A 22,175-nucleotide genomic window follows, 5' to 3' on the forward strand; every position below is an offset into this window, starting at 1 on the left:
CCTCATAATTGTGCTCAGAGCTGGTTCAGAAATGTGATTTGTTTTTCACTTCCAAGCCAGAAAACCAGGAGGCTGCAAAGGTATCAGCCCAGCAACTAATATTAAGTCAATACATACAAAACCACCATAGAAATAAAAAGATGGGATTTTTTTTCCCTTCTTTACAGCATTTGCCAAATTCCATTAAGTTACAGCTTCAATCTGAAAACAAGTTATTACATACACAGTATTTTATTATCAGCTTCTCAAATTCCTGCATGGAAACACATGCAAGAAATGTCAGTTTCTCTGCACTGTTTTGGAAGAGCAGAGATCCTTGTTCAGGACCATCTCCTGTCAAACAGGTGATTGGAAGTCATAAGCTGCCACATCTGGTTCCTAGGGGGAGGACAGTCAGTCACCTAAAACTATCACCATAAATGAAAACATTTCCACATTTGGAATGCACACCAAAGGCACAACTAAAAGTGCTGGAGGTGGGAGGTACAGGAACAATTGAAAAAAAAAAAAACTACCAACAGTAGCATTGTAAAGGAACCACCTCCTGGACAAGTATAATTTTTCACATTATTTATTTCTCCAAGTCAGCAGAAACTGTCAGTCAGTATAACATAGATCTATATATTGCAAAAACAGGATACAGATCTTCTAACAGTTGTTTCTTCTACTGGCAGAGCTTCAGCAAAGATGTCCCTTTGTTCATGCTGGCCTGCAGAGAACTGATCTCTCTTAAATCTACAGAACACCCAAAAATGCCCTGCCTTCTGAATTTCATCAAACAGTTCAGAATACAGTTAAGGCCATGACAAATTCATGGTTTTCCATGTTTGGACTGAATTGCTGACATCTTGCTGCACAGGGATGGATATTACTGCTTACCTGGTGACTGTGTGGACTTCTTATGATCAGGAATTACCACTCAACTCCCAGAAGAATTCCAGCATTAAGTCTTTCCAAAACAATCCAGGTTTTAAACTCATGCTAACCAAGGACAGAGAGGGCAATAGACAAAAATGATTACATGATTCAAGCAAGACAGAGTAATAATTAAGGTCTATAATCAAAGCATTTAGTCTTTATTTTTAAAACTTTCATTTCACCTGGTTTTTTTTTTCTTTATAGTAAGCCATTGCCTAGAACACTTTCCTTACTATCCTAAACTAGGAAAGTATTTCTGAGATTAAAGAGAAATTTTTTCTTTAACATACTGATAAACACCATCAGGATTTTTTCCCATTTCCAAGAATAATTCTCCTACCCATGTATTGGTTTTCCTTATTGCCAGCAAAAGCATTTGCCTTTTTTTTTGGGGGAGGGATCCCAAAACAACCCAAAACCTTGGGATTTACATCAGCTTCTCCATTTTCTTGACCACTATATGCTCTCAAAACACAGATCATCACACAACACCCATCAGAAATTTAATGTGGGTAGTACAAGGAACATGTAGATTGCAGGTCATTTTACTACAAACTCTTGGACAATGCAAAAGCCACTGCAAAAATACAAAAATTGAGCACCACAGGATTTTTTTGTTCCAAATATCAAGAAAGCAGTTTAGTAATTTAAGCTCTTCTTTTACCTGAAAGTAAAAGAAAACAATAAGGAAAACAAATGCAGAAAAATAAAAGTGTTAATGAAACTGCTTTCTCCCTAACTGACCTACTACCAGATTTTACTGGTGTATGCTGCTTTCCCTCTTATGCCAAATAGCCACATATTTCAGGCAGGTTGACTAAAATTTGTCAAGATGGCAACAATATCAGTATTAGATATATTTGTAGGACACAAAATGGCATCCCGTGGGCTCTGTTGGTCAGCCTGCTTTGTTTGTTACTGTCATTCAATAAGTGCAGGTGTGTCACATGAACCCAAGATTGTCTCATCACATTTTGCCTGCTCCACTGCAGAAGGATTTGAGTCCTAGTCAGACATCTCCTGAGCTATTGGGAGAACAATGTTGAGTCCACACCTCAAAATCCTTTCTTAAACAGCAGCATGAGTAACAGTACTGATAACAATACAGTTATCAGAAGCTGTTCAGTAACACACACGTGGCTCCTGAGCTTCTTCAGACTCTTGGGTAAGGAGATGAGCAGTGCCCTCATTTGCTTGGCTGGTCAAGGCTTGCCCAGAACTTCAAAAAGCAGGATTGAAAACCAAGCCAGCTAGAACCAACATCCAGCTTCAACCACCAGTTTTCCCAGGGATGGATCTTGCTGCAGGTGACTACAAAGTATGCCTGGACTACAGAAGACCCTGAGATTTCAATAGTATCCAACAGGTACTGATCTACTGCTCTTTCAAATTTGCTACCTGACTCAGAAGTGTCAGCAAACAAATAAATAAGGGCATCTAGAAATTCAATCCCAGCAACTCAGGCAGGTTAAAGGGGGTTAAGAGTGGCACTTACAGTACTAGAGAAGGAACTCAGCTGCAGTGACTTCAGGTGCACACAAGTTTCAGCTGGACTAGGAATCTGCTTCTACAGTCTCCTGATTTGCCCTGTTGTTAAGCAATCCCTTTCTTCCACTGAGAAATGGTTTTGTCTACTATCCTCTCTGCTGATTTATACTCAGGATATTGCAAAGTGGAAATGTTACACCTCAGAGTCAAGATCCACAGAAACAATCTACATTTAAATTCCATATTTATGGCACATACCCAACCAGTCAGGCTCTTGGCACCCAAGGAAACTCTGCTGAGAAAATCCATTACATAGAAGCCATGGACAATACATATGAACACAGATGTTTAATCATAGTGTTGTCACAATTAACAGACTATGGCCCATTCCCAGAACCAAAAACAACTTGGGTTTTACCTGGATTCCAAACTTGCAAGTCCTGTAAACACAAATGCCTGTCTCTTATACCAATACTCTCAACATACTGGCTGCTGATTCTTTTATGAAGAAATGCAACATCAAACCCAGATGCTTTTTTGTTTGTTCTTCCTGCATTTGCATCAAAAAGCAGAGCTACATTGCAAGAGTCTGCTTTTAAGAGCAGCATGGACACACTACTGACTCTTCATTTGCATTATTTAAGACTTTGTCTTGACCAGGTCTCCATTCCTGCCAGTGTCTCTGTATCATCAGGACCAGAAATAATCCACCTGAAAAACATCACTGACACATTAGCTTAACACTTACAGAGGCAGAAATGTGCTTCAATTGAAGAGTGGCTATTAAAAAAACAGCAAGCAGCAGCATCCACTGCATAGGCTGGTCTTTGACCTTGTTCACCAAATTTCCAAAGGCAGCTAATGACTTTACTTGTGCTTTAGAACACCTGGTGATTGCCAAACAGGAAATTCAAATAGGAAAAGTCAGCCCAGACCTCAGAGAGGTGATACAAAGCTGTTACAGAAGGAAGTTCTGATCCATTTCCAGCAAAACAGGGATGAGCTGTGCCCTCACACACCCAGAGCAGGGCTCAGCTCACACACACCACAGCGGAGCCAAGATCGAATGGTTTGCAAACTTACTTCAAAAACCCCTGAGGTCGGGTGGCTGTGTGGTACTGTAAGAGAAACCTGGTCCCTGGGATTCCTGGTTGAGCCGGGAAGGATGGAGGAGCCCAAGGATGGTGTGGAGGAACAGGCGGCAGAGGGCGGGAACAGTTGACCTTTCGGGTCCCTAAAGGCAGGATAGGATGCTCAGGGAATGCTTCGTCTTCAAGTCGGGCTGGAACTGCGCTATGCCGTATGAAACACAGAAAGCAAGCAGCAAACCCCCTTTTCCTTTCCGCGCCTAAAGAAATCAGAGCTTTACTCACACGCGCGGCGTGCCCGGAAGCCCGAATTCCCAGGCGCTGCCATTTCCACCCTTCGCGCCTTTCCCACCGCTCCGGCCGGGCCGGGCCGGGCGCTCCCCGCCCTCACGCCCTCCAGGCATCGCGAGACTTGCGTGCGTCTCGCGCGAAGCGCGCGCGGCGCCCCGCCACACGTGACAGCCGCGGGGACGCGCGCGCGCCGGCAGGGGCTGCTCCACCTGTCACGGGCTCCCGGGGGGGGAAAGCGTGGGCGAAACCAACGAAGGGGGCCGCCCCCGCCCTTCCGTGCGAGTGTTACCCGCCGCCCAAGCATCTCCTTCGCAGCCCGTTGAGCCCCGTCCCTGCTGTGGGAAGCTTTTATATTCCGCTTGTGCCAAGAGCGCCACGCCCGAGACAGGGTGGAGTGGGGGGTGCGAGCGTGCCTGCTGCCCCCCGCCGGTGGGACATGGCGCCTTCCTCAGCGGCGTCCACTCCTCCAGCCCGGAGCCCCCGTTACGCAACTCCACCCGTGAGCGCAGCCCTCCCTCGTTCCTCCTCCTCTTCCCACCCCAACGCCCGCCACTCCCGACATCTCCCCCCTCCCCCGCCGTCCGCTTTTAAAGGCGCACCCCAACCTGCTGGTGCTCGCTAATCGAAAAGCTCGTCTGACTGACGGCCCGCTCGACCTATCAGAAATGGAAGCTCTCAAAAACCTCTCCCCCTTATCGCCCACCGGCCAATGGCGTGAGGCCGGCGACGGAGGCGGGCGGCGAGGGCCAACCAAACCGGAGCGCAGCGGCGGCGGAGCGCAATGACTGACGTAAGTCAACAAAGGTCACGTGGGGCGCGGCGGTGCCGCCGATTGGCTGCGCGGACGCGGGCGGGCGGGGCGGGACGGGGGGGGTCGTGGTGGCGGCGCGCGGGGTCCGCGGTGTGACACAATTACAACAACTTTGGGCAGCGGCTCCGGGGAAGTTTGTACGGGCGGCAAAACACACCCCGAGCCGCGGGGCGGGTGGGAAGGGTCCCCCCGGCTCCCCGACACTCCGGCTCCCCGCGCCGCCGGCGGCGAGCGGCGATGTAAACACCGCTCCGCCGCCATCCGCAGCCGCCGCCTCCTCCTCCTCCCCCGAGTCTCCAGCGCTGGGGCTCCCTCCCCCCTCTTCCCTCCCTCCCTCCTCCTCCTCCTCCGAGCAGCGGGGCTTCCCCCCGCCTCCCTCCCTCCCTCTCCCCTCCCCTCCCCTCCCTCCCTCCCCCTCCCTGCCGGCTGTTGTTGTTGTAATAAAAGTTGTGGTGTGTGTGTGTGTCGGGCACCCCGCCCCGCCCGGCGCTGGGGGGTGTTGGGGGCGCGCAGGGAGGGGGGGGTGCGATCCGCGAGTTAATTACGCTGCGTTTCCATGAAATCGTGCGGAGTGTCGCTCGCCGCCGCCGCCTCTGCTGCTCCTTTCGGTGATGAGGAAAAGAAAATGGCGGCGGGGAAAGCGAGCGGCCAGAGCGAGGAGGACTTCGCCAGCTTGACAGCCCAGGAGAGAGAAGCCCTATCCGGCCTCGACAGGTACCCGCTCCCCACTGCGCCCCGGCCGCCTCCGTGTCCCGGCTCGGCCCGCGCTCCCCCGGTGTCCCCCCGCTCCCCTGCCCGCGGCTCCCCGTGCGCCGCCGCTCCCGGGCCGCGCTCTGCCCTCGCCCGCCCGCCCGCCGCGCTGACTCTCGCTAACGCCGGTCCCTCTCTCTCCCCTCCCTCCCGCCCGCTCCCCTCCTCGCAGCCGGCTCTTCGGATTTCTGAGGCTTCATGAAGATGGCGCCAGAACGAAGGCCTTGCTGTTAAAGGTAAGCGCGAGGGTGGATGTGGAGCGGGGATGGGGGGGAGGGGGGGGAAACGGGGGATGGGGAGCGAGGCGGCCCCGCCGCCCCTTCCTCGGGACCCCCGGGCCCGCACGGTGAGTGTGTGCAGGGGGTGTGCGGGGGGCACCGCCACCTCCGCGGGGTCTCCGCTCGTTGCTGCCGCCTTTGCCCCTTTCCTTTTTTAACACCTCCCCCCCCGCCATTCTCCCCGAGCGGGACGAGGGGAGCGTGGCCATGCGGGTGCCCGTCCAGCCTTGGGACGGGCAAGTGGCGGAACCCGGGGCCGGGAGCGGACGGGCCGGGGGAGGGGGCGCGGGGGCGGAGGGGGGGAGGCGGAGGACGAGGAGGAGGAGGCGGCGGCAGCGGGGGGAGAGCGAGGGAGGGAGGGCGCGCTCGGCGCTGCTGACGTTGCCGCTCCCCGGACCCTCCCTCGTGATTTTCGCCCCCAGCCGCCGGGAGCGGGGCTGGGGCCGGAGCCCGCGGGGAGCGCGGGGTCCGGGCCGGGGCGGGCGCGGCGCTGAGCGGTTCCCGGAGCCCGTCAGAGTGACTTGTTTACTCTGCGGGCCCCGCTGCCTCCGTCCGGCGTGCCCGCTCCTCTCCGAGCCCCGCGTCCCGCCGCCGTCCCGGCTTGACAGGGAGCGGGGCGTCCCGCGGGCTGCTGCTGCTGCCCGGCCCGCTGTCCGGACAGAGGTGTTGGTCTCTGTGGAAAGTTGTTGGTCCTGTCATTTAGTTAAGTAATGGCTGCTCCTGTCGGCCCAAGATGGCCGGACAGGGAGGAGAAAGAGAAGGGGGGGGAGGTAAACACGAAACAAACACCGGGAGCGAATATGGGGAGCGTGGAGCCCCCGGTGAAGGCTGAGGGAAACTCTCCTGCGCATCCCAAGTTCTTTCTGGGCGCTTTCCTGCTGCTTTGCAGCGCCGGTGCCCTCCTTATCAACCTGTAGCACGTTCTGCTGCCCATCCGTGAGCTGCTGACAAAGGCTGTGCGGGCCGAGTGTCTGCCAGCTGTGCCTAAAACACCCAAGGCCGGGGAAGCGTTCGGGTAACAGAATAAGTGGAAGTGTTTTTAAAATGCCGCACGGCTGAAGCGAAGGGGACAGTGCTACTCTGGTTCCTGCTTCCTGGCTTGTTCCTGTCAGGAGTCTGGCGTTTGACACTGCTCATCCCATTGTTGTGCCCGAGCTGTATCGTGGAGAGTTCTTTTTTTCTGCTGCTGGTTTTGGTTGAGCTGAGGATTTGACTCTAAAGCGTGTTGAATTGGATAGCCTAGGCCTGTGCTTGTGTTTGGGTGTTTATTTCTGGCAGGATTGGAAAAGCTCAATGTCAGGACGTGGGGGGAGGGATGGAAGGAAAAGCAAGTACACTTTCCTTTGTGCTTATATTTAAAAAAAAAAAAAAAAAAAAAATCTCGTGGTTTCCTTTCGATTTTCGGAGTTATTTATAAGAGTACTTCTTCCCATTAATCAAAAAGGTAGGGGAGTGACATGTCAAAGCAGTTAAATAATGTTAACTGTTGGTAGACCAGAACTCGTGTCTGCTCTGTGAATGCTGCTGAGGCTATCGGAGATATTAGATTGAATCCCGTATGGGATAGAGCTTAAGGATGCCAGATAGAAAATAAAAGCTTCACATCTAATTAGATCATCTGTCACATAAAATCCCTGGTTTAAGTTTTATTTTGCCTACTGTAAAATTAAGTGGCGCAAGGAGCAATCCAGCCTATTAGTTGAGTTTTGTGCCTTTCTTACATAAAATGCTTTTTTTAAAATGCCAGTCAATTGTAATTTTGGTATATACAGTCTGAAGTTGTGGGGCATTTTGGTAGTTTTGAAATACGTTTTCAGAGATATCTTTGTATGTTCTTTTACTGTATTAAGCTGCAAATCCATGCAGCGAATGCTAAAAAATCCTCAAGCAAACCAAATAATTTGCTATTTTACCTCACTTTTTGCTGGTGTTTTGTACGTTTATGAATTGCCCAGTAACTCACAAAGCATGATCTTTGTAAAACTTGTCTCTGAGAAAGGTAGATGGTTTAAGGAAGTAGAAGGATTAAAACGTTGCTGTTCAGTGCAGAGATGTTCGAGAGGAATTTCTTGGTTTGAACCAGTTTCGGTTTTGTTTGTGCTTTTTACTTTGAGGAAACGTGCTTGTGTTTCTGTTACTGATAAGAAGTTGCTATTTTTAAGGTATTTTCTGCTTCATTCCTGTTCTCAGTGTGTGAAGCTTTATGCAATTTATGCTTTATTGAGGGCTTTATAACAATTAATCTATCAGACCACTTTAATTCAGTGTTGCAGTTATTTTTATAGTAGAAACTGTGGCCGAATATATGTGCAGTTAATTAATAGGTTTTACAGTGATGGCAACAAAATGTTTCCTTTTGTGCATGGAGCAACAACAGCTAACAAAGACCCTCGACTCCATAATTATGAAATCCTGACTGACTGATTTAAGAATGTACGAGGCAGCGCGTTACAGCGTGAGATTTATGTGCGAGTGTAGCAGGTAAGGAAAACCATTGAGTCATGTTTCCAGAGGAATCCTTCACAAAGGCAGACATTTCTCAGTGCTCCCCTCGATGTGAGAGGAGCACACCGGCTGTTGAACCTTTTCCAGAGGCTGCCAGGCTGGAGCAGTGAGCGCTCCGTGGGGATTTCAGTGCTCCCTGCTTACCTGTGCTCGAGGTGGCAGGAGCAGGGTCCCTGTCTGGGAGAGCTGACGGTAGGTTTTGGGTTGTAAGTATTTGAGGAGCAGCTCCCATCCCTGCCTGGGTACTTGTGCAGCCTCTTCTAGGCTTAAATTTGATGCCTGGGTGCAAGAAGACACTCCTTATATTTGGTGGGGTTCACGAAAGTGTGTGTTGGCTTGGAGGGGATTGCAGGAGGTCTTTGCAGTGGAACTTTGGTTTAACGAAGCCACACCCTGACAGGATTTAATAATAAGAAAACTGGATTCTCTGAGGGATGGAGGAAGCTTTGTGTCTAGAGCTTTGATTTAGTTGTGGGTTCTATTTGTGCTCCAGGTCTGCAGTCCCCTGTTTTTGGTAGTTTTGTTTTGTAGCATGTGTGGGCTGTAGTATCATGAACTAAGCCAGGCCGTGCTGCTGGGTATAGCAAATCAAAAGGGCAGATAAGACATGAGATCTGTACAGTTTTATGAATTACTGAAGGTACTAAGGGTCAGGAATATTGTAATGTTGCCCCATGTATTGGGTATGTGATAAGGCAAAAGAAACTTTCCTGTAATGGTGTACACGCTGTGTGTGTGACAAAGGAGTGGAATTTTCTGTTGCCAAAAATTTTGCATTTATTTCGCAGAGAAAGGAACTTGAAAATCATAGTTTGCAGTTAGGGTGGTTTTGGGGAAGAGGGGTGGGAAATTAAGAGATCACCTTTCAAACTGGTTGAAATGCTGGAAATCCAGCATAGTCAGTCTTGTGCTGGAGAAAGTGCTGCTGTTATGCTTCCGTAGTTGACAAGAACATTAACGTGAAGGAGGAAAAAAAGCCCAAAACAAAAACCCTGCTGGTGTCTTGATGTCTCTTTCTCCCAGGAAGGCACTCTGGCAGGAGGTGAAGCTTAAAGATTACTTGGGGGGGGGGGAGGGCGAGGATATCTATTGTATTGGAAGTGAATTACAAAGCATTTCCTTTTTTTTTTCCTTCCTTTTTTTTTTTGGTTGATTTTTTGGGAGTTTTTTGTTGTTTTTGGATGATGTTTCCAGTGTTTAGCCAAAGTTGACTTGATTGCAGTGACAAACCATTGTTTCATAAGCTGTAATTGGCATCTATACAGATGTAGGTTGATGTAGCTGGTCCGATGTATTGGGTATAAGATGCTTGTTAATTCCTATTCATTGAGTTTAATCAGTTTGTCATATCCTGTGGACAAAATCTGAAACATGTTTCCATTTAAAAGTATTGATGTTGAAGTCGATTTAGAGAGATGAAGTGATTCCACACAATATGCCATGTTTTAGTCTGTGTTCCCTCTCATGGTTTTGCAGCCCTTTTGTTTTCCAGCTGATTTTAAAAATGGTATTTCCTTTGTGTAGGGGCCACATGTGTTGACAAAATTAACAGCGTGCTTATCTGTGCTTTTGTGAAGCTTACAAAATAAGTGCACAGTGACAATATTCTTTCATTTTTCTTACAATTGTAGTGTTGCTTGTGTAGAAATAGTTTCAGACAGTGTGAATTAATATATGTTGACTTTATCCTTTCAGTGTTGACATTAATGTTAATTTCCTACTAATCCATAATAAAATATCCTCAGTTTTATTTATAACAAACTGCTTGAAAAAGAATTATGCAAGAAAACATTTTAGCAGGTTAGTCTCAGGGTAGTAAAGCGTTGTTTTTTTGTTTTTGTTTTTTTTTTAATAACTTTGGAAACATTTTGGCTTCATTTATTTTCATCAAAACAAAGAAATATTGCTTGAAAAAGAATTAAGAATGTTTGTCTTATATAATGGCAGTACTGGGAATTGAGAAACTGGAAATTGGTACCAGGAGGCATCTGTAAGGCATTCCAGGAAGTGGGCAGCCTTTCCAATTTCTGTAAATTTATATCTGAGTTGTTCCTTTATGCTTGGGTTTGTTTTTGTTTTTGGGTTTTTTTTTTTTTTTTTAAATTTTTTTAATATATTGTGCATTTCCTATTACTGGTGTATGATCTAGTGTGCCCTCTGTCCTGTGAAGTTAAAGTTGGGTAAAATTTTGTAAAGTGTGTTATGGGTGGAACTGGTTTTCTAGCATTTTTTGAAGGAGTCACCTTTTCAAAGTGTGTTTTGGGTAATTTTTACTGAGCGTAGATTTCTCTAAAATTGGGTTTTTTTGTGTGCAGTCAGGTCTTTGTATTGATAGGGTGCATCTTTCTAGGGTCCAGTTAAGGTGTCATGGGTGACACATTCTACAGTTCATGGTTGTACCATATTTTCACTTGGAGATCACAGCCATAGTGTCTATGATGGTTGTGTATCCTAGTTGTATTTGGTTATAGGTTTGCAGTATTTGTATTTCATCTAGTCCTAAAACTAATTTTTTTTTTAATGGACATTACTCAGTACTGTAAGAATGACATACTTAGCATGTGTTGATACTTTCACAACTAGTGTTCCAGACTTTTTTTTTTTTTTTTTAAATAGTGGGATTTTATTGCTCTAAACATATATCCCTGAATGTTTTGGCTGTTCCTTAAGTGTAAAGTACAGTGTTGGTACTGGTTTCTGAAGGCAAGAAAATTGATGAAGTCAGAAACATTACACTTGTCATTTTCATGTGTTAATGAAGAGAGAAGGATGGATCTCATGTCCACAAACAAAATGCTTTTATAGAGGTATAAATAGGATTACAGGACACTTGGTGTGTTGGCATTTACATTTCAGCAAGTTTTATCTTTGCTGTCAGGAGACTATCAATAGTGAATATAATGTAAGAGTTATTTTTTTTTGGTTGTTGAATGCATGTTAATTTTTAAGTACTGATCCACTGAGTCTGGAGGCTGAAGTGGTCCTTTGCTCTAAGTGGTTCATGTGCATCAAGTTAAGGTAATTGCTGCCCTACTGACTTTAGTAATCAAATACCCAAGGTGGGCAGTGGTTCAGGATGGAGGAGAGAGGGGAATACTGCTGTATTTTAGCAGCTGAGGAATAGAGGTTCTGATAAATTATTTAACTTCCAGAAGTGTGAAGAAAAACTGTGGTGAGGATGGGACACAACTGTTTCTGTCCTATTCCAGTAATTTCACCACTGATCCTTTTGTGCACCATGCTACTTGTGGCCTCTAGCTTTCAAATTTCTCTCTAGGTGAGTCCAGGTAGAGTATGTGAAGAAGGAATGGACAATCTAAAGCTTTTTTGCATGGCATTACTCAGGTGTGCTTTCAGCATGGCTCTGTGCCTCTTGCCAGTCTGCATGGCTGTTTGTTCACTGTAGTGGATTGAGTGGACTTGGTAATTATAGAGGTAAAACTATCTGCAAATGTTGATACCATCTGAAGTAAGTGTTGAAAGCATCTTCTAAAAGGCATGCCATATGTTTGTTATACCATTTTAGAAAAGAGTAGATGTTTCATGCTTGGATAGCTTGGTGCTTGTAGAAACACTTGTTTTCATTACATTAGTGAGATGATATGAAATTAAAGAGAGTCATGGAAAATGTTTGTGGCTGTAAAGTGACTTTTTCCTGATTAACAGTTGTCACAAGACTTTCCAGTGCCAGAATTATATGCCATGGCCCACAATTGTTCTTTATCCTACTGACAATTAGGCAAACTTATGTTCTGTGGGTAAATTAAGTTCTGGTTTCCATCCTTACAGACTCATCAGTTAAACCTAAGGTTATTCTCAGTAACTGAACAAAAATAGTTATTCTTGGTCCTCACCTGATAAAATTTTTGGATAATGGAAGGAATTTTGCTGTATTTTCAACAGTCTGAAAAGGAAGGAAATGTGTATATTTGTAGTTGGTGAATACTTAAATAGTTTTGTAAAAACTAGTAACTGCTTAGAAGGCTTGGATGAGCTTCTGCAGAAATGAATTAGGGCTGTGGGTGTGAGCACAGAACTGTTTAGTATTGGATCAGGTAATTCCAGGAGCTGAACCTCTGTCCTGGTCACTCTGAATGCAGATAAGTATATGGATACAACTTCAGTCCTTTAGTCCCATACCTACCTTGTATTTTACATATAAAACTCATGTAAGTTACTTTTTTGTTTTAACCCCTTTTCTTGATGAAGTCCTGCTGCTCTGGTGTGTAAAGCATGATGTTTGAGTAATGTGTTTTCACAATTCAATGTTGAAGTGATGCTTATTAAACTTGATGTGTCATTATAGAGACCAGTTGACTCTTTGTAGAAATGTCAGCAGTGCTAATCTTACAGAATGCTTATTTGTAGTTAAAACCTGACAGAATTGAAATCAGTGGGTTTTGTATGGAGCCCTGCCAAAGGCTGCTAGCATCTGTACAGGTGCACCTGAGAGGATAAGCTTAGTACCTTACAGAACATTTTTGGTATGAGGAAAGAAAGGAATTGTGTTTAATTTACTTCAGTCTGAGTTTGTTGGATGAGGGAAGTTCAGTAAAGCAAGAAAAAAATACTTAAATATTTATTGCATGTTTCTGCTTTATGGACAGGCAGACTAAAGAAATAGCTATAGTAGAGTAATTCTGCTGTGGAAAAGCTCTTTCCAAGACTGGCCTGTTTAAGTAGGGATCTGTTCAAAGCTTGTTTTCAAGATGAGTTTTATTGATATTGTCACGAGTAGATTGGGCCATTTTGTACTTTGCTTGTGGCCATTATAAAGTTTATTGAGTGGTATATTTCTAAAATGAGCCTATGTCAGAGTTTTGCAGAGGTTCAGGTATTATTCTTGATCTTGAATATTATTCTTTGTATTTAGAGAGTCATAGGAAGGTACTCCTTATGTACTTAAAATACCATGTTAATGAACTAAACTCCCATTAAGCATATTTGGGAGTTGAAGAAAATTGTTTATCAGGTGCTTTCACTTCAGAGTGTGAGAGATGCAGGGATCACCATCAGAGCTGCATTGACAAATTACTTTCCTTTATGGTTCTTGGATTTGCTACACAGCGTTCATGGCAGGAGCTTATTTAATTAAGATGTAGAATTAAGAGCTCATTTACAGTTTTGTAAAGGGAGTGACTAAAAGTGTGTGATGAATTACAAATAGAACATTGTATGTCTACATATGAATTTCTTTTGTGGTAAGTTGTTAAATTAATTGTTGTTTGTTAAAATGGCTTTAAGTAATTTCCTTTTCTCACAGTGGCATTTAAGGATTATGATTCACTTCTCAATATTGATTGGTTATTAGTCCAAAGCAGACTGAATTGTGAATGTACTTTTCATTAAATTTCTGCTTCTGTTTTGAGGATTTAAAATTCTGAGTAATTTCAAAGTATCATTTGCAGCATTAGACAAAAGATCCAGTGCAACAGCTTTTAAAGTAGAGTCAAGAGATGTATTTTTTTTGGTCAGTATTCTGTTGCTTTCAGTTTAGTTGACATTTTAACTTCTTATTTAAGCAGTGTTTTCATTATCTTATGATTTGAAAACTCACTTGCACAGGAATACAGAGTAGAATAATGAATTGCAGTTAAGGTTTTATTTTTAGGTATTTTTCTTTGAGGTAACAGAATTTTTAAGAACTCTCTGTTGCTTGTTGTATGTTTCAGTAAAGCCATCTTTGTGCCTGTGTGATGAACCAGGCTGGAGAACTGTTTGAACTAAAAAATAACTTAGTAAAAATAGAAAACTCACTAGTTTTAAATAACCACTATTGAAGGTAGTACTAAGAGGTTTTAGAAATTCAAAGAGCCAGCTTCTCGTTGCTCAGAACTGGGTTGGGTGGGATTCCATGGGAAGATTCCATGGTGGATAAAGGAGCTGGTGAGTGCTGGGAGTTCTTGCAGAATGCTCTTCTGGAAACATGAAACCAGCTCATCACCTTTAAATGGAAGGGAAGTGGGCAGGGTAAGAAATGCCCTTGATTTAACTGCAATCTCCTGAATCTGCTCAAAGCCAAAAGAGGAGTGTACCAGGGATGAAAAAATGGACAAATAGCCACTGAGAACTGCAAGGGCATTGCCAGAGCAGAAGTGCTGTTAGAAGAGTAAAAGCTCAGCTGGACTTGGAACTGGCTGGAGATGTCAAAAACTACAGGAAAGGATTTTTTAGTATCATAAACAACAAGCACAGCCAGAGGAAAATGCTGGCCCACTATTAAACAGGAGAGGTGAGTTAGTTGCTAGCCAATCCTAAAAAGCCAGAGATCCTCTGCAATTCTTCCACCTCTGTCTTTACCAGCACTTTTGGGCCCCAGATCTCAGGAATAAAAATCCAGTTTTGTGCACAGACCTGCTGTCTTTGAAGGAATTATTGGGGTGGAAACTCTTACAGGAGCTGGATTCCTACAAATTACCCATCTGAGGGTATTAGGAGAGCTGGCTGCTCTCCATAATCTTTGAGAAGTCATGGAGATTGGAGAATGTTCCAGAAGACTGGGAGAAAGCTCATGTTGCCTCATCTTCACGAAGGGTTTAAATGAGAATGCAGGGAATTACCAGTCTTACCTCACTCCCAGTGAAAGTTCCTGTATGAATCCTGATGAAGCACATGGTTGGGAAAGGTTGGCATGGATTCACCAAGGACAAATCATTCTTGGCAAACCTGATTGTCTCCTAGCACAGAGTAACTATGGAGTATATGGAACTACTGGTGGACATTGTCTTCCTGGATTTCAAGTCTTTCCATGCTGTTTCCTGCAGCCTCTTCCCAGAGAAACTGATGTGTTAGGTTCCAGACAAGGATCTGTGTGCTGGCTGGGAACTGCTGATGGGCAGCACCTGGAGCAGAGTGGGACATGCTCCTTCTCAGACTGGCTGCTGTCACAGCTGGGGTCCCCAGGGGTTGATATGGGCCACTGTTTAATACCATCATGAGTGATCTGCATGGTGGGATCAGGTGCACCCTCAAGAATTTTGCTGATGGTACCAAACTGAGTGGGGAAGTGAACCTGCAAAAAGGAGAGGCACCCTGGAGAAAGTCCTGGGTGGGCTGGAAGAATGGGCTGATGAGAACCTTATGAAGTTCAGCAAAGACTAATGAAAGGTTTTGTATGTGGGAGAACATGATCCAGGAGTGCAGCACAGCCTGAGGTCTTTGTGGCTTGGAAGCAGCTCTGTGAAAATGGACCTGGGGGTCCTGGTGGATTTAGCTCAGTAAAAATGAGCTGTGTGCTGCTGTGGCAAAGGGAGACAGTGGGATGCTGGATTGCACCAGCAAGGACATCACCACCAGCAACTACAAAGGAATTATCATTACACTCTACTTAGTGCTGGCCAAACCACACCTGGAATATTTGTGTGCAGTTTTGGTGCCCACTAAACAAAAAAGATGTGTCCAGGCTGGAGAGGGTCCGGAGAAGGGCTGCAGAGATGGTCAGAGGGCTGAGAAGCTGAAGTGTGAAGAATGGCTGAGAAATCCTGGCTCGTTCAGCCTTGAGAAAAGAAGGCTTTGGGGGAGATACTATTACCAGCATATTCCAGTACTTAAATGGTGCCTACAGAGAAGATGGAGACTTCATTTTTATAAGGAGTTAGTTGCATTGATAAGACAAGATTTCAAGGATATTAATTACTCCTGGGGACTAACTTACTACTGAATGCAAGAAAAACTCTCAAAGAGAACAGCCATTGAAATAATCTCTCCAGGTCAGTGGTGGTTCTCCAGTGTTGGATACTCAAAATGCAGCTGGACAATGTGCTGGGCCATCTTGTCTAGCCTGTGCTTTTGCTGGGAAATGTTGGATTAGGTGATTTTTCTTGTTAAAGGAGACACTGCTGCCTGAGAATGGTGGGAAGTCACACCCACCCCACCCAAGACTTCACCTGCTAGGTCCAGAGTCCCTTTGCAGCTGGAATGTCCAGTGATCTGGTGGAAAAATGCTCTTTCCAGCTCCTTGCTCCTGCAGACTCTTGGACCCACTTCCTCCTTGGTGCTTGACCTTGAGTTTCCTACAGCAAAGACTGAGGCACTGGATTTATAAAAACAAATTATTTACTAGAGTGGTACAAAAGCAGGGTGTGTGTGGAGGGGGACCCAGAACAAAGAAATCCTTGGGCTTTTATACCATTTTTGTACCCTTACATAGAGGTATTCTCTGATTCTGTGAATGCAGTTTGTCTTGCAGGCTTACAGTGCTGTGGAGGTTTTTTGAGAGAGAGATTTGGGAGGCTGGGATGGGTCCTGGTGTGTGAGACAGTTTCTGTAAGGAATATTTATAAAACTATTGCTCCTTATTTTCTTCTGAAGAATGTATTTGGAAGCACAGGTTGCCAGGACTCGATTATACAGAATCCTAGAATCACAGAATGGTTTGGGTAGAAAGGAGTCTTTAACATGCTGTGGGCAAGGACATCTGCTACTAGACCAGGTTGTTTAAAGCCCCATCCAGTCTGTTCTGGAGCACTCCCAGGGATGGAACAGCCACAGCTTGCCTTTCTTCATGGAGAGGAGGGATGGAATGAGTGCAGTGACTTGGCTTCCTTGCTCTGTCCAAGTATTCATTAAAGTTACACAAACAGATGTGTGACAGATTCAGATCTGAGCATGTGTGCAGCAGCAAGAATGACAAAATATATGTAAGAAGGACTATATAGGAGAAAACTCTGAATGAAGGAAAGATCCTGAGGGATCTAGGTTGAGTGCTTCATGAATTATGTTTGAGCTTATGACTACTGAAAATCAGGCCACCATTTGATTTTAGGGAAGCAGAGAAATGAAGCAGTCTTTTGGGAAGCTTTTTCAGAATATTGGGTTATAATGAAGGGAAGACGTTTTAAGTTAAAGGAACTAGAGGAAAGGTTGAAGCAAAATACTTAGATCAGATATGAGGAAGAGTAGGAAACCAATTGAATGGGTGACTTAGTGGTGAAGAATATTTTGAGAGTGAGGGGAATGACAGTGTGAATCATGTTTTTGTTCTTTCCAGCAGCTGCCTGAGTCTTATGCTTGGTTACCATCTAAATACTGTTGGTAGCTTGAGTAGCATTTAAGTAGCATTTTTTAAAATAAAAGTAAGTTGTTGGCTGTGTTTTCTGGCTTTATCTTATACTGCTGCTTCCCTTTTTTCCTCCTTATCCCTCAAGGAAGGGAAGAGTAAAGAAACTTTGCTTCTGCTCTTTCCTCAAGGTGAAAATGAAGCCGAGAACACTCATGTGTCTGTTCTTAAGTCATGTTTTGCTCCTTTAGATTTGAAGGCTAAAGAAAGCTGAACAAGTGTGGAGGATACAGATGGATATGTTGAAAGGGCAAGAAATAGTTTAAAGTGTGGAACTGAAAGTCTGTGTAAGGGAGAATGATGCTGATCTAGAGAATTTAACAGTACAGTTTAATAGAACTGAGTGTAAGATAAAGTGGTAAGATAAGAAAAATGGAGAACATCCATTATATAACATCATAAAGCATGTCAGAGGCAACCTCTGGCAGGAGAGAAAAAGTAGAATGATATTGGGAAGAATAAAGAGCTGCAAAAATTATGTGCATTGGTTGGTAAACTTTAATGGAGCTTCTGGGCATGTTACAAATATAGTAACTAAGGGTAAATTTCACACACCATGGTTCTCAAAGCTTTATTTGTTCTCAGTTTCTGGTGTGGTGCACAGAAATGTGTTGGTTTCTGAGTATTTTTAATCTCTCCTGGGTTTTGATGGTTGGAAGGGCAGAACCTTTGAATTAGTGATTTTTTATTTATTTTTTTTTAAATACTTGAACACAGTAAGTTTTCAAGAGTGGGAGACTACAAAATTCTGAAGGACTATAAGATTTCAAGTGTTACATGTTAAAATTATCAACAAAATAGGCTTAAGGGTCTTTTTTTGCTACTTAAAAAAAAAAGTTTTAACTTGCTTTTAAGTAGAAATGAGTGTTCATTTGTTCCTTTTTTAATTCAAAGGAAAGGGTGAGAACAGTTTTTACAATTTCTGAAAAATAAATTATAGTAAGAACTATTCAGCTAATTTTGAATGAGAACAGTACATACTTCTGTACTCCTTGCTTAAGAGGAAAATATTTTAAGAAAGTGTATGAAAACAAAACTGGAAGCATCAAGTGGTACAACAGGGTTTTGTGTGTCTGAGCCAACCTCTTCTGGTGCCTTAGTGAAACCCCTCAGACTTAGAATCATGGATATCCAGAGTTGGAAGGGACCCACAAGGATCATTGGAGTCCAGCTCCTGGCCCCACATAGAACAACACCAAAAACCCCACCCAAATCCTACCTTTAGTATAGGAGCACATGGAATTTAACTAACAGGTTATGTTTTTGTACTTGAGGGCTTTCTTAGCTGTATTTACTGTGTGGAGGAAATCAATAGTTGAAATGGCTTTGATGCCTCTCCTGGTTCTACATGGGGAGGATTTGGAGGTGTGTATGCTTATAGCAGATTTAATTTTTGTTGCCTAAGTAAGATGAGATCCCAGAAACCATCAGTGTCCATGTTAACTAATGAACAGAGTTAGGTCTCATTTTCTACCTTTAAAGGTCTCTGTTAACTTACAAGTTCATGTGTTAAAGATTTATTACTTCTGACAGTTTTCTGGGATTAGTTATATACTGTCTGTTTTGGCTGAATTGGTGGGGTTTTTTTTTCTGTATAGTCTCAGTACAAGTAGTATATACAGGTTTATTTGCTATAAATCATTTGAGGAAAGTATTAATGGTTGAATGGAAACCTGGAAAGGAGACATTTGCAATGTTAAAAATGGAGGAGAGCATGGCAGAAGCTGTGTTGTAGCATGGAAATGTATTGGAGGCAGATGTATTTGGGACAGGTGAAAGAGTGGTAGAAGATTGTTTAAAAGTTCCTTAGGTAATTGTGGATAGTAGGGATATGATCATTGCAAAGGACTGTGATTCCTGATCTTGGAAATTGTCTTTAATTAATCTGTGAGTGTAGATGTGTTCAGACTCTGTGAAAAACCACGGAATTAGAATGTTGCTGTCTGTTTATTCCCTGCCAGTAAAAATGCTGTCATCTTAAATTGTATTTTTCTTTATGAGTTGATTTTCTTCCGTGGTGGTGGCTTGTTTTTTGTTTTTGAATGGTAGAATGTTTTCCTGTAGTGCCAGTTGCAAACTTGCAGCTTGCCTACATTGTGGCCAAAAATCTGAGAACAATGACGACTCCATTATGTGCAGTGAGAAAGGAACGTTTGTACTACTTGCTTTTAATTGCTAATTAAGCCAAGCCCTCGCTAGTTTGAAAGAATGGAATAGTTTGTGCCATCCACTTTGGACCACTATTTGCTACTTGGTTGTGGAGAATGATAGAAGAGGTGATTTTTATGATGATTTCTGGATGAAAGTGAAAATGCATGAGAGCAGTCATTTTTCACAAGGTGCTCTCAGGATTCAGGGAATGTGTGGTGCCTGTGGAACTGGGGAGCAGCTTTGGACTCTGTGCTGCTGGGGAAGGCCAGGCAATGTCACCTGCCCCATCCTCAGCATGCTGGGCTTTGCTTCCTGCTCTGCTCCAGTTTCTATATCCAGTTTAAAGGTAATTCCAATTTTTCCAGACAAGCAGCAGGAGTCTTCTAGAAGAAGCTTGTTCATATTTTGAGATCATTTTAATTTGTTCTTGATTGTTGTTTGTTTTTTTGTTTTTTTTTTTTAAGATCAGAGAATGAAGCTACCTTAATAGAGTGCACCACTGTTTTCAGTGCATTAGAGCTCACTGACTTTAAAGATTCTTCAGCACATCTAGGTTGGAATTTTCAGACTCCAGGAAACTGTTTCTAGAGGGATTGGTAAGCAAATATGCAAATTTACCAACTGAAACAGGAAAACTACAGGTCATTTCACAACTTTTTCCTCAGGGCTTTCTCACTTCCACAGCCGGAGCTCAAAAATGGAACAAACTGATTTAGAGCAATTCATTAATGAATAGCTTAAGGTCTGTCAGGCTTCAGACAGCTGGAAAGGAGAAGGAACACATTCCTGCTCCAGTGACTTCATTTTCATGATTTTTCTGCAGTATTTGAGAACCTTTCCAGATTCTTTTCATGCCATGGCTGAGTTGAACTCATTCTCATAAAGAGATTACCTCTTTCACTTGACACCTTGTTTGTCAGTGATTCTTTTTTCTGAATAAAATAAAAAAGGAAATTGCTATGGAGTAGTACTTACTGGTACCTGGGTTTAACAAGGAGTGTGCTGTTGGATTTGGACAACCTCTTGGTGTTGATGTTCCCCTGTGGATCTCAGGCTCTGCTGCTGTGCCTGTGCTGGCATTTCCTCTGCTCTGACAGGAGTTCCTCTGTTGGCATCACTGCACCATCACCTGCAGTGTCAGAATCAAACCCCCTCAGAGCTCTGTGCTGCTGCAGTAGTTGATGGGTGGTACCAAGGTGTGTGATTTTTTTTTCAGCTAGAGCTGGTTTTTGTGCAGCAGCAGTGGTGTCTGCAGCTGGGGCCTTTGTGTGCTGTTGGGACACTATCTGTGGGAAACTGGATGAACTTCCATCCAGTTTTGTGGATGAAAATTGCAATGTGACAGGAATGACCAGTGTTGTTTAGGTGGCAGATAGAAGATTATTAAGCATCATATGCATTTGTAAGATGATGCAGCATTTATGTAACTTGATAGTACTTGCTAAATAGGTAATTCATTGTGTAGAAGAAATTCACATTTTTCCTAGAAATTGACAGGTACTGAATGGGTAGGGGAAGGTACTATGATACTGCCTCTCCTTCCACAGTCAGATAAGAGAGTCAATTTAATTTAGTTGCTGCTTCTGAATAGTTTTGGTTCTAAGTGTAAAACTGAGTTTATTACTCCTTGAAAGGCGCATTTGAAGTGAAATGTTGTATTTTCTTCTTGCACATAAATCAGAATCTTGGCATTTGATTATCCTTTTAGTTGAACCTCTTGCTTTGCAAGAACTTAAAGGGAAGATTCCCTTAGTTTTGGAGAGGAGCACCTCTTGGGAGGCCCAGCTGCACAGCACTTGGGGATTCAGCTGAAGAAAAGGGTAGAGTTTCCATTGTCAAGTGGCATTTACTGTAGACAAGTGCCCATGGGGTTGCTCCTGTGTGTCTGATGAAGCTGTGAAGTTGTCTTGTCTTTGACAAAAGCTCCATTGCCTGTGTAATATTACCCTCTAAACCTCCCCAACAAGTTAATGGATTATTTATTTTTTGTGTGTATCTCCCTATCATGTTATTATTGCCCTCTGCATTTTTAGATGTGACTAGCTTACATTTTGCAAGCATCTACCCTCCTGTGACATCAGTGTCATGATGTGTGGTGTCAGTCAAAAGTTTTCATGTAGTAGTCTGAAGAGATGTAGGTGAGGGGGAGGCACTCATTAATTTTAGAAAAAAATAGTTTCAAACTTTTTATTTTCAGCATTACTAAATTCTCCACCTTTCCCCAGGTCTACTGCTATGCTTTGCCATTAAAGTATGAATAAATATTCAAAATTAACCCAATGAATTGTAATAGCACATCTTAATATATACATATCTTAGAATGATCATCAACAGCTTCCTCTTGGATGCTGTCATACAAGTATTTAGTATTTTATTTCAGTGCATGTAGCCTGCATTACTGTGGAGAAATCCCTTTATTTTCATCTATTTTTAGGCAGGTAGTTGAAAAAACTGGTGTTCTGTCTGAGCTCTTACAGGTCCATGTTCTGTGTTGTCAGTGAAGGAAATGATGAGACCTTGTCACTCTCTACAACTCTCTGAAAACAGGTTTTTAGCCAGGTGGGGGTTGGTCTCTTTTCCCAAGGAGCCAGGATTGGTTTTTTCAGCCTTAAGCAAGGTTATCTTTTGAGCCACATCATTAAATGAGGAAGTTATTTTATGCTTATCTTCTCACATGTTTGACTATTATAACCAGTGGAAGGAGGATCTCCCAAGACTTTGGGAAGTAGCCCATATTTGTGACATGAATGATTCTTACTGTTCATCTAAGTACAGGCCTCTATAATATGGAAGATTTTGCTTTTCACAGGGTGAATAAAGGTGAAGGAAAGGTCAGA

At 43.6% G+C, this 22,175-nt stretch overlaps 1 protein-coding gene across 18 annotated transcripts in view; it reads left to right on the forward strand.

Moving 5' to 3' along the window:
* Positions 1 to 4,696: 4,696 nt before the first annotated feature.
* KDM6A (lysine demethylase 6A) overlaps positions 4,697 to 22,175 on the forward strand; it is a 148,815-nt gene continuing 131,336 nt past the window's right edge. For 10 of the 18 annotated variants that reach the window (XR_013774031.1, XR_013774032.1, XM_079304106.1 and 7 more), the window contains exons 1-2: positions 5,008 to 5,310; positions 5,519 to 5,582. Coding sequence is in view for 16 of the 18 variants with exons in the window: in XM_079304106.1 (XP_079160232.1) it covers positions 5,153 to 5,310; positions 5,519 to 5,582 (222 nt within the window). In the remaining 2 variants the exon portion in view is untranslated. Of the gene's footprint in view, positions 5,311 to 5,518; positions 5,583 to 22,175 lie in introns of all 18 variants that reach the window. The other 8 variants (XM_079304116.1, XM_079304107.1, XM_079304109.1 and 5 more) reach the window with 1 other exon arrangement.

This window comes from Erithacus rubecula (genome assembly GCF_903797595.1).
Source record: "Erithacus rubecula genome assembly, chromosome: 1".
NCBI classification, from domain to species: Eukaryota; Metazoa; Chordata; class Aves; order Passeriformes; family Muscicapidae; genus Erithacus; species Erithacus rubecula.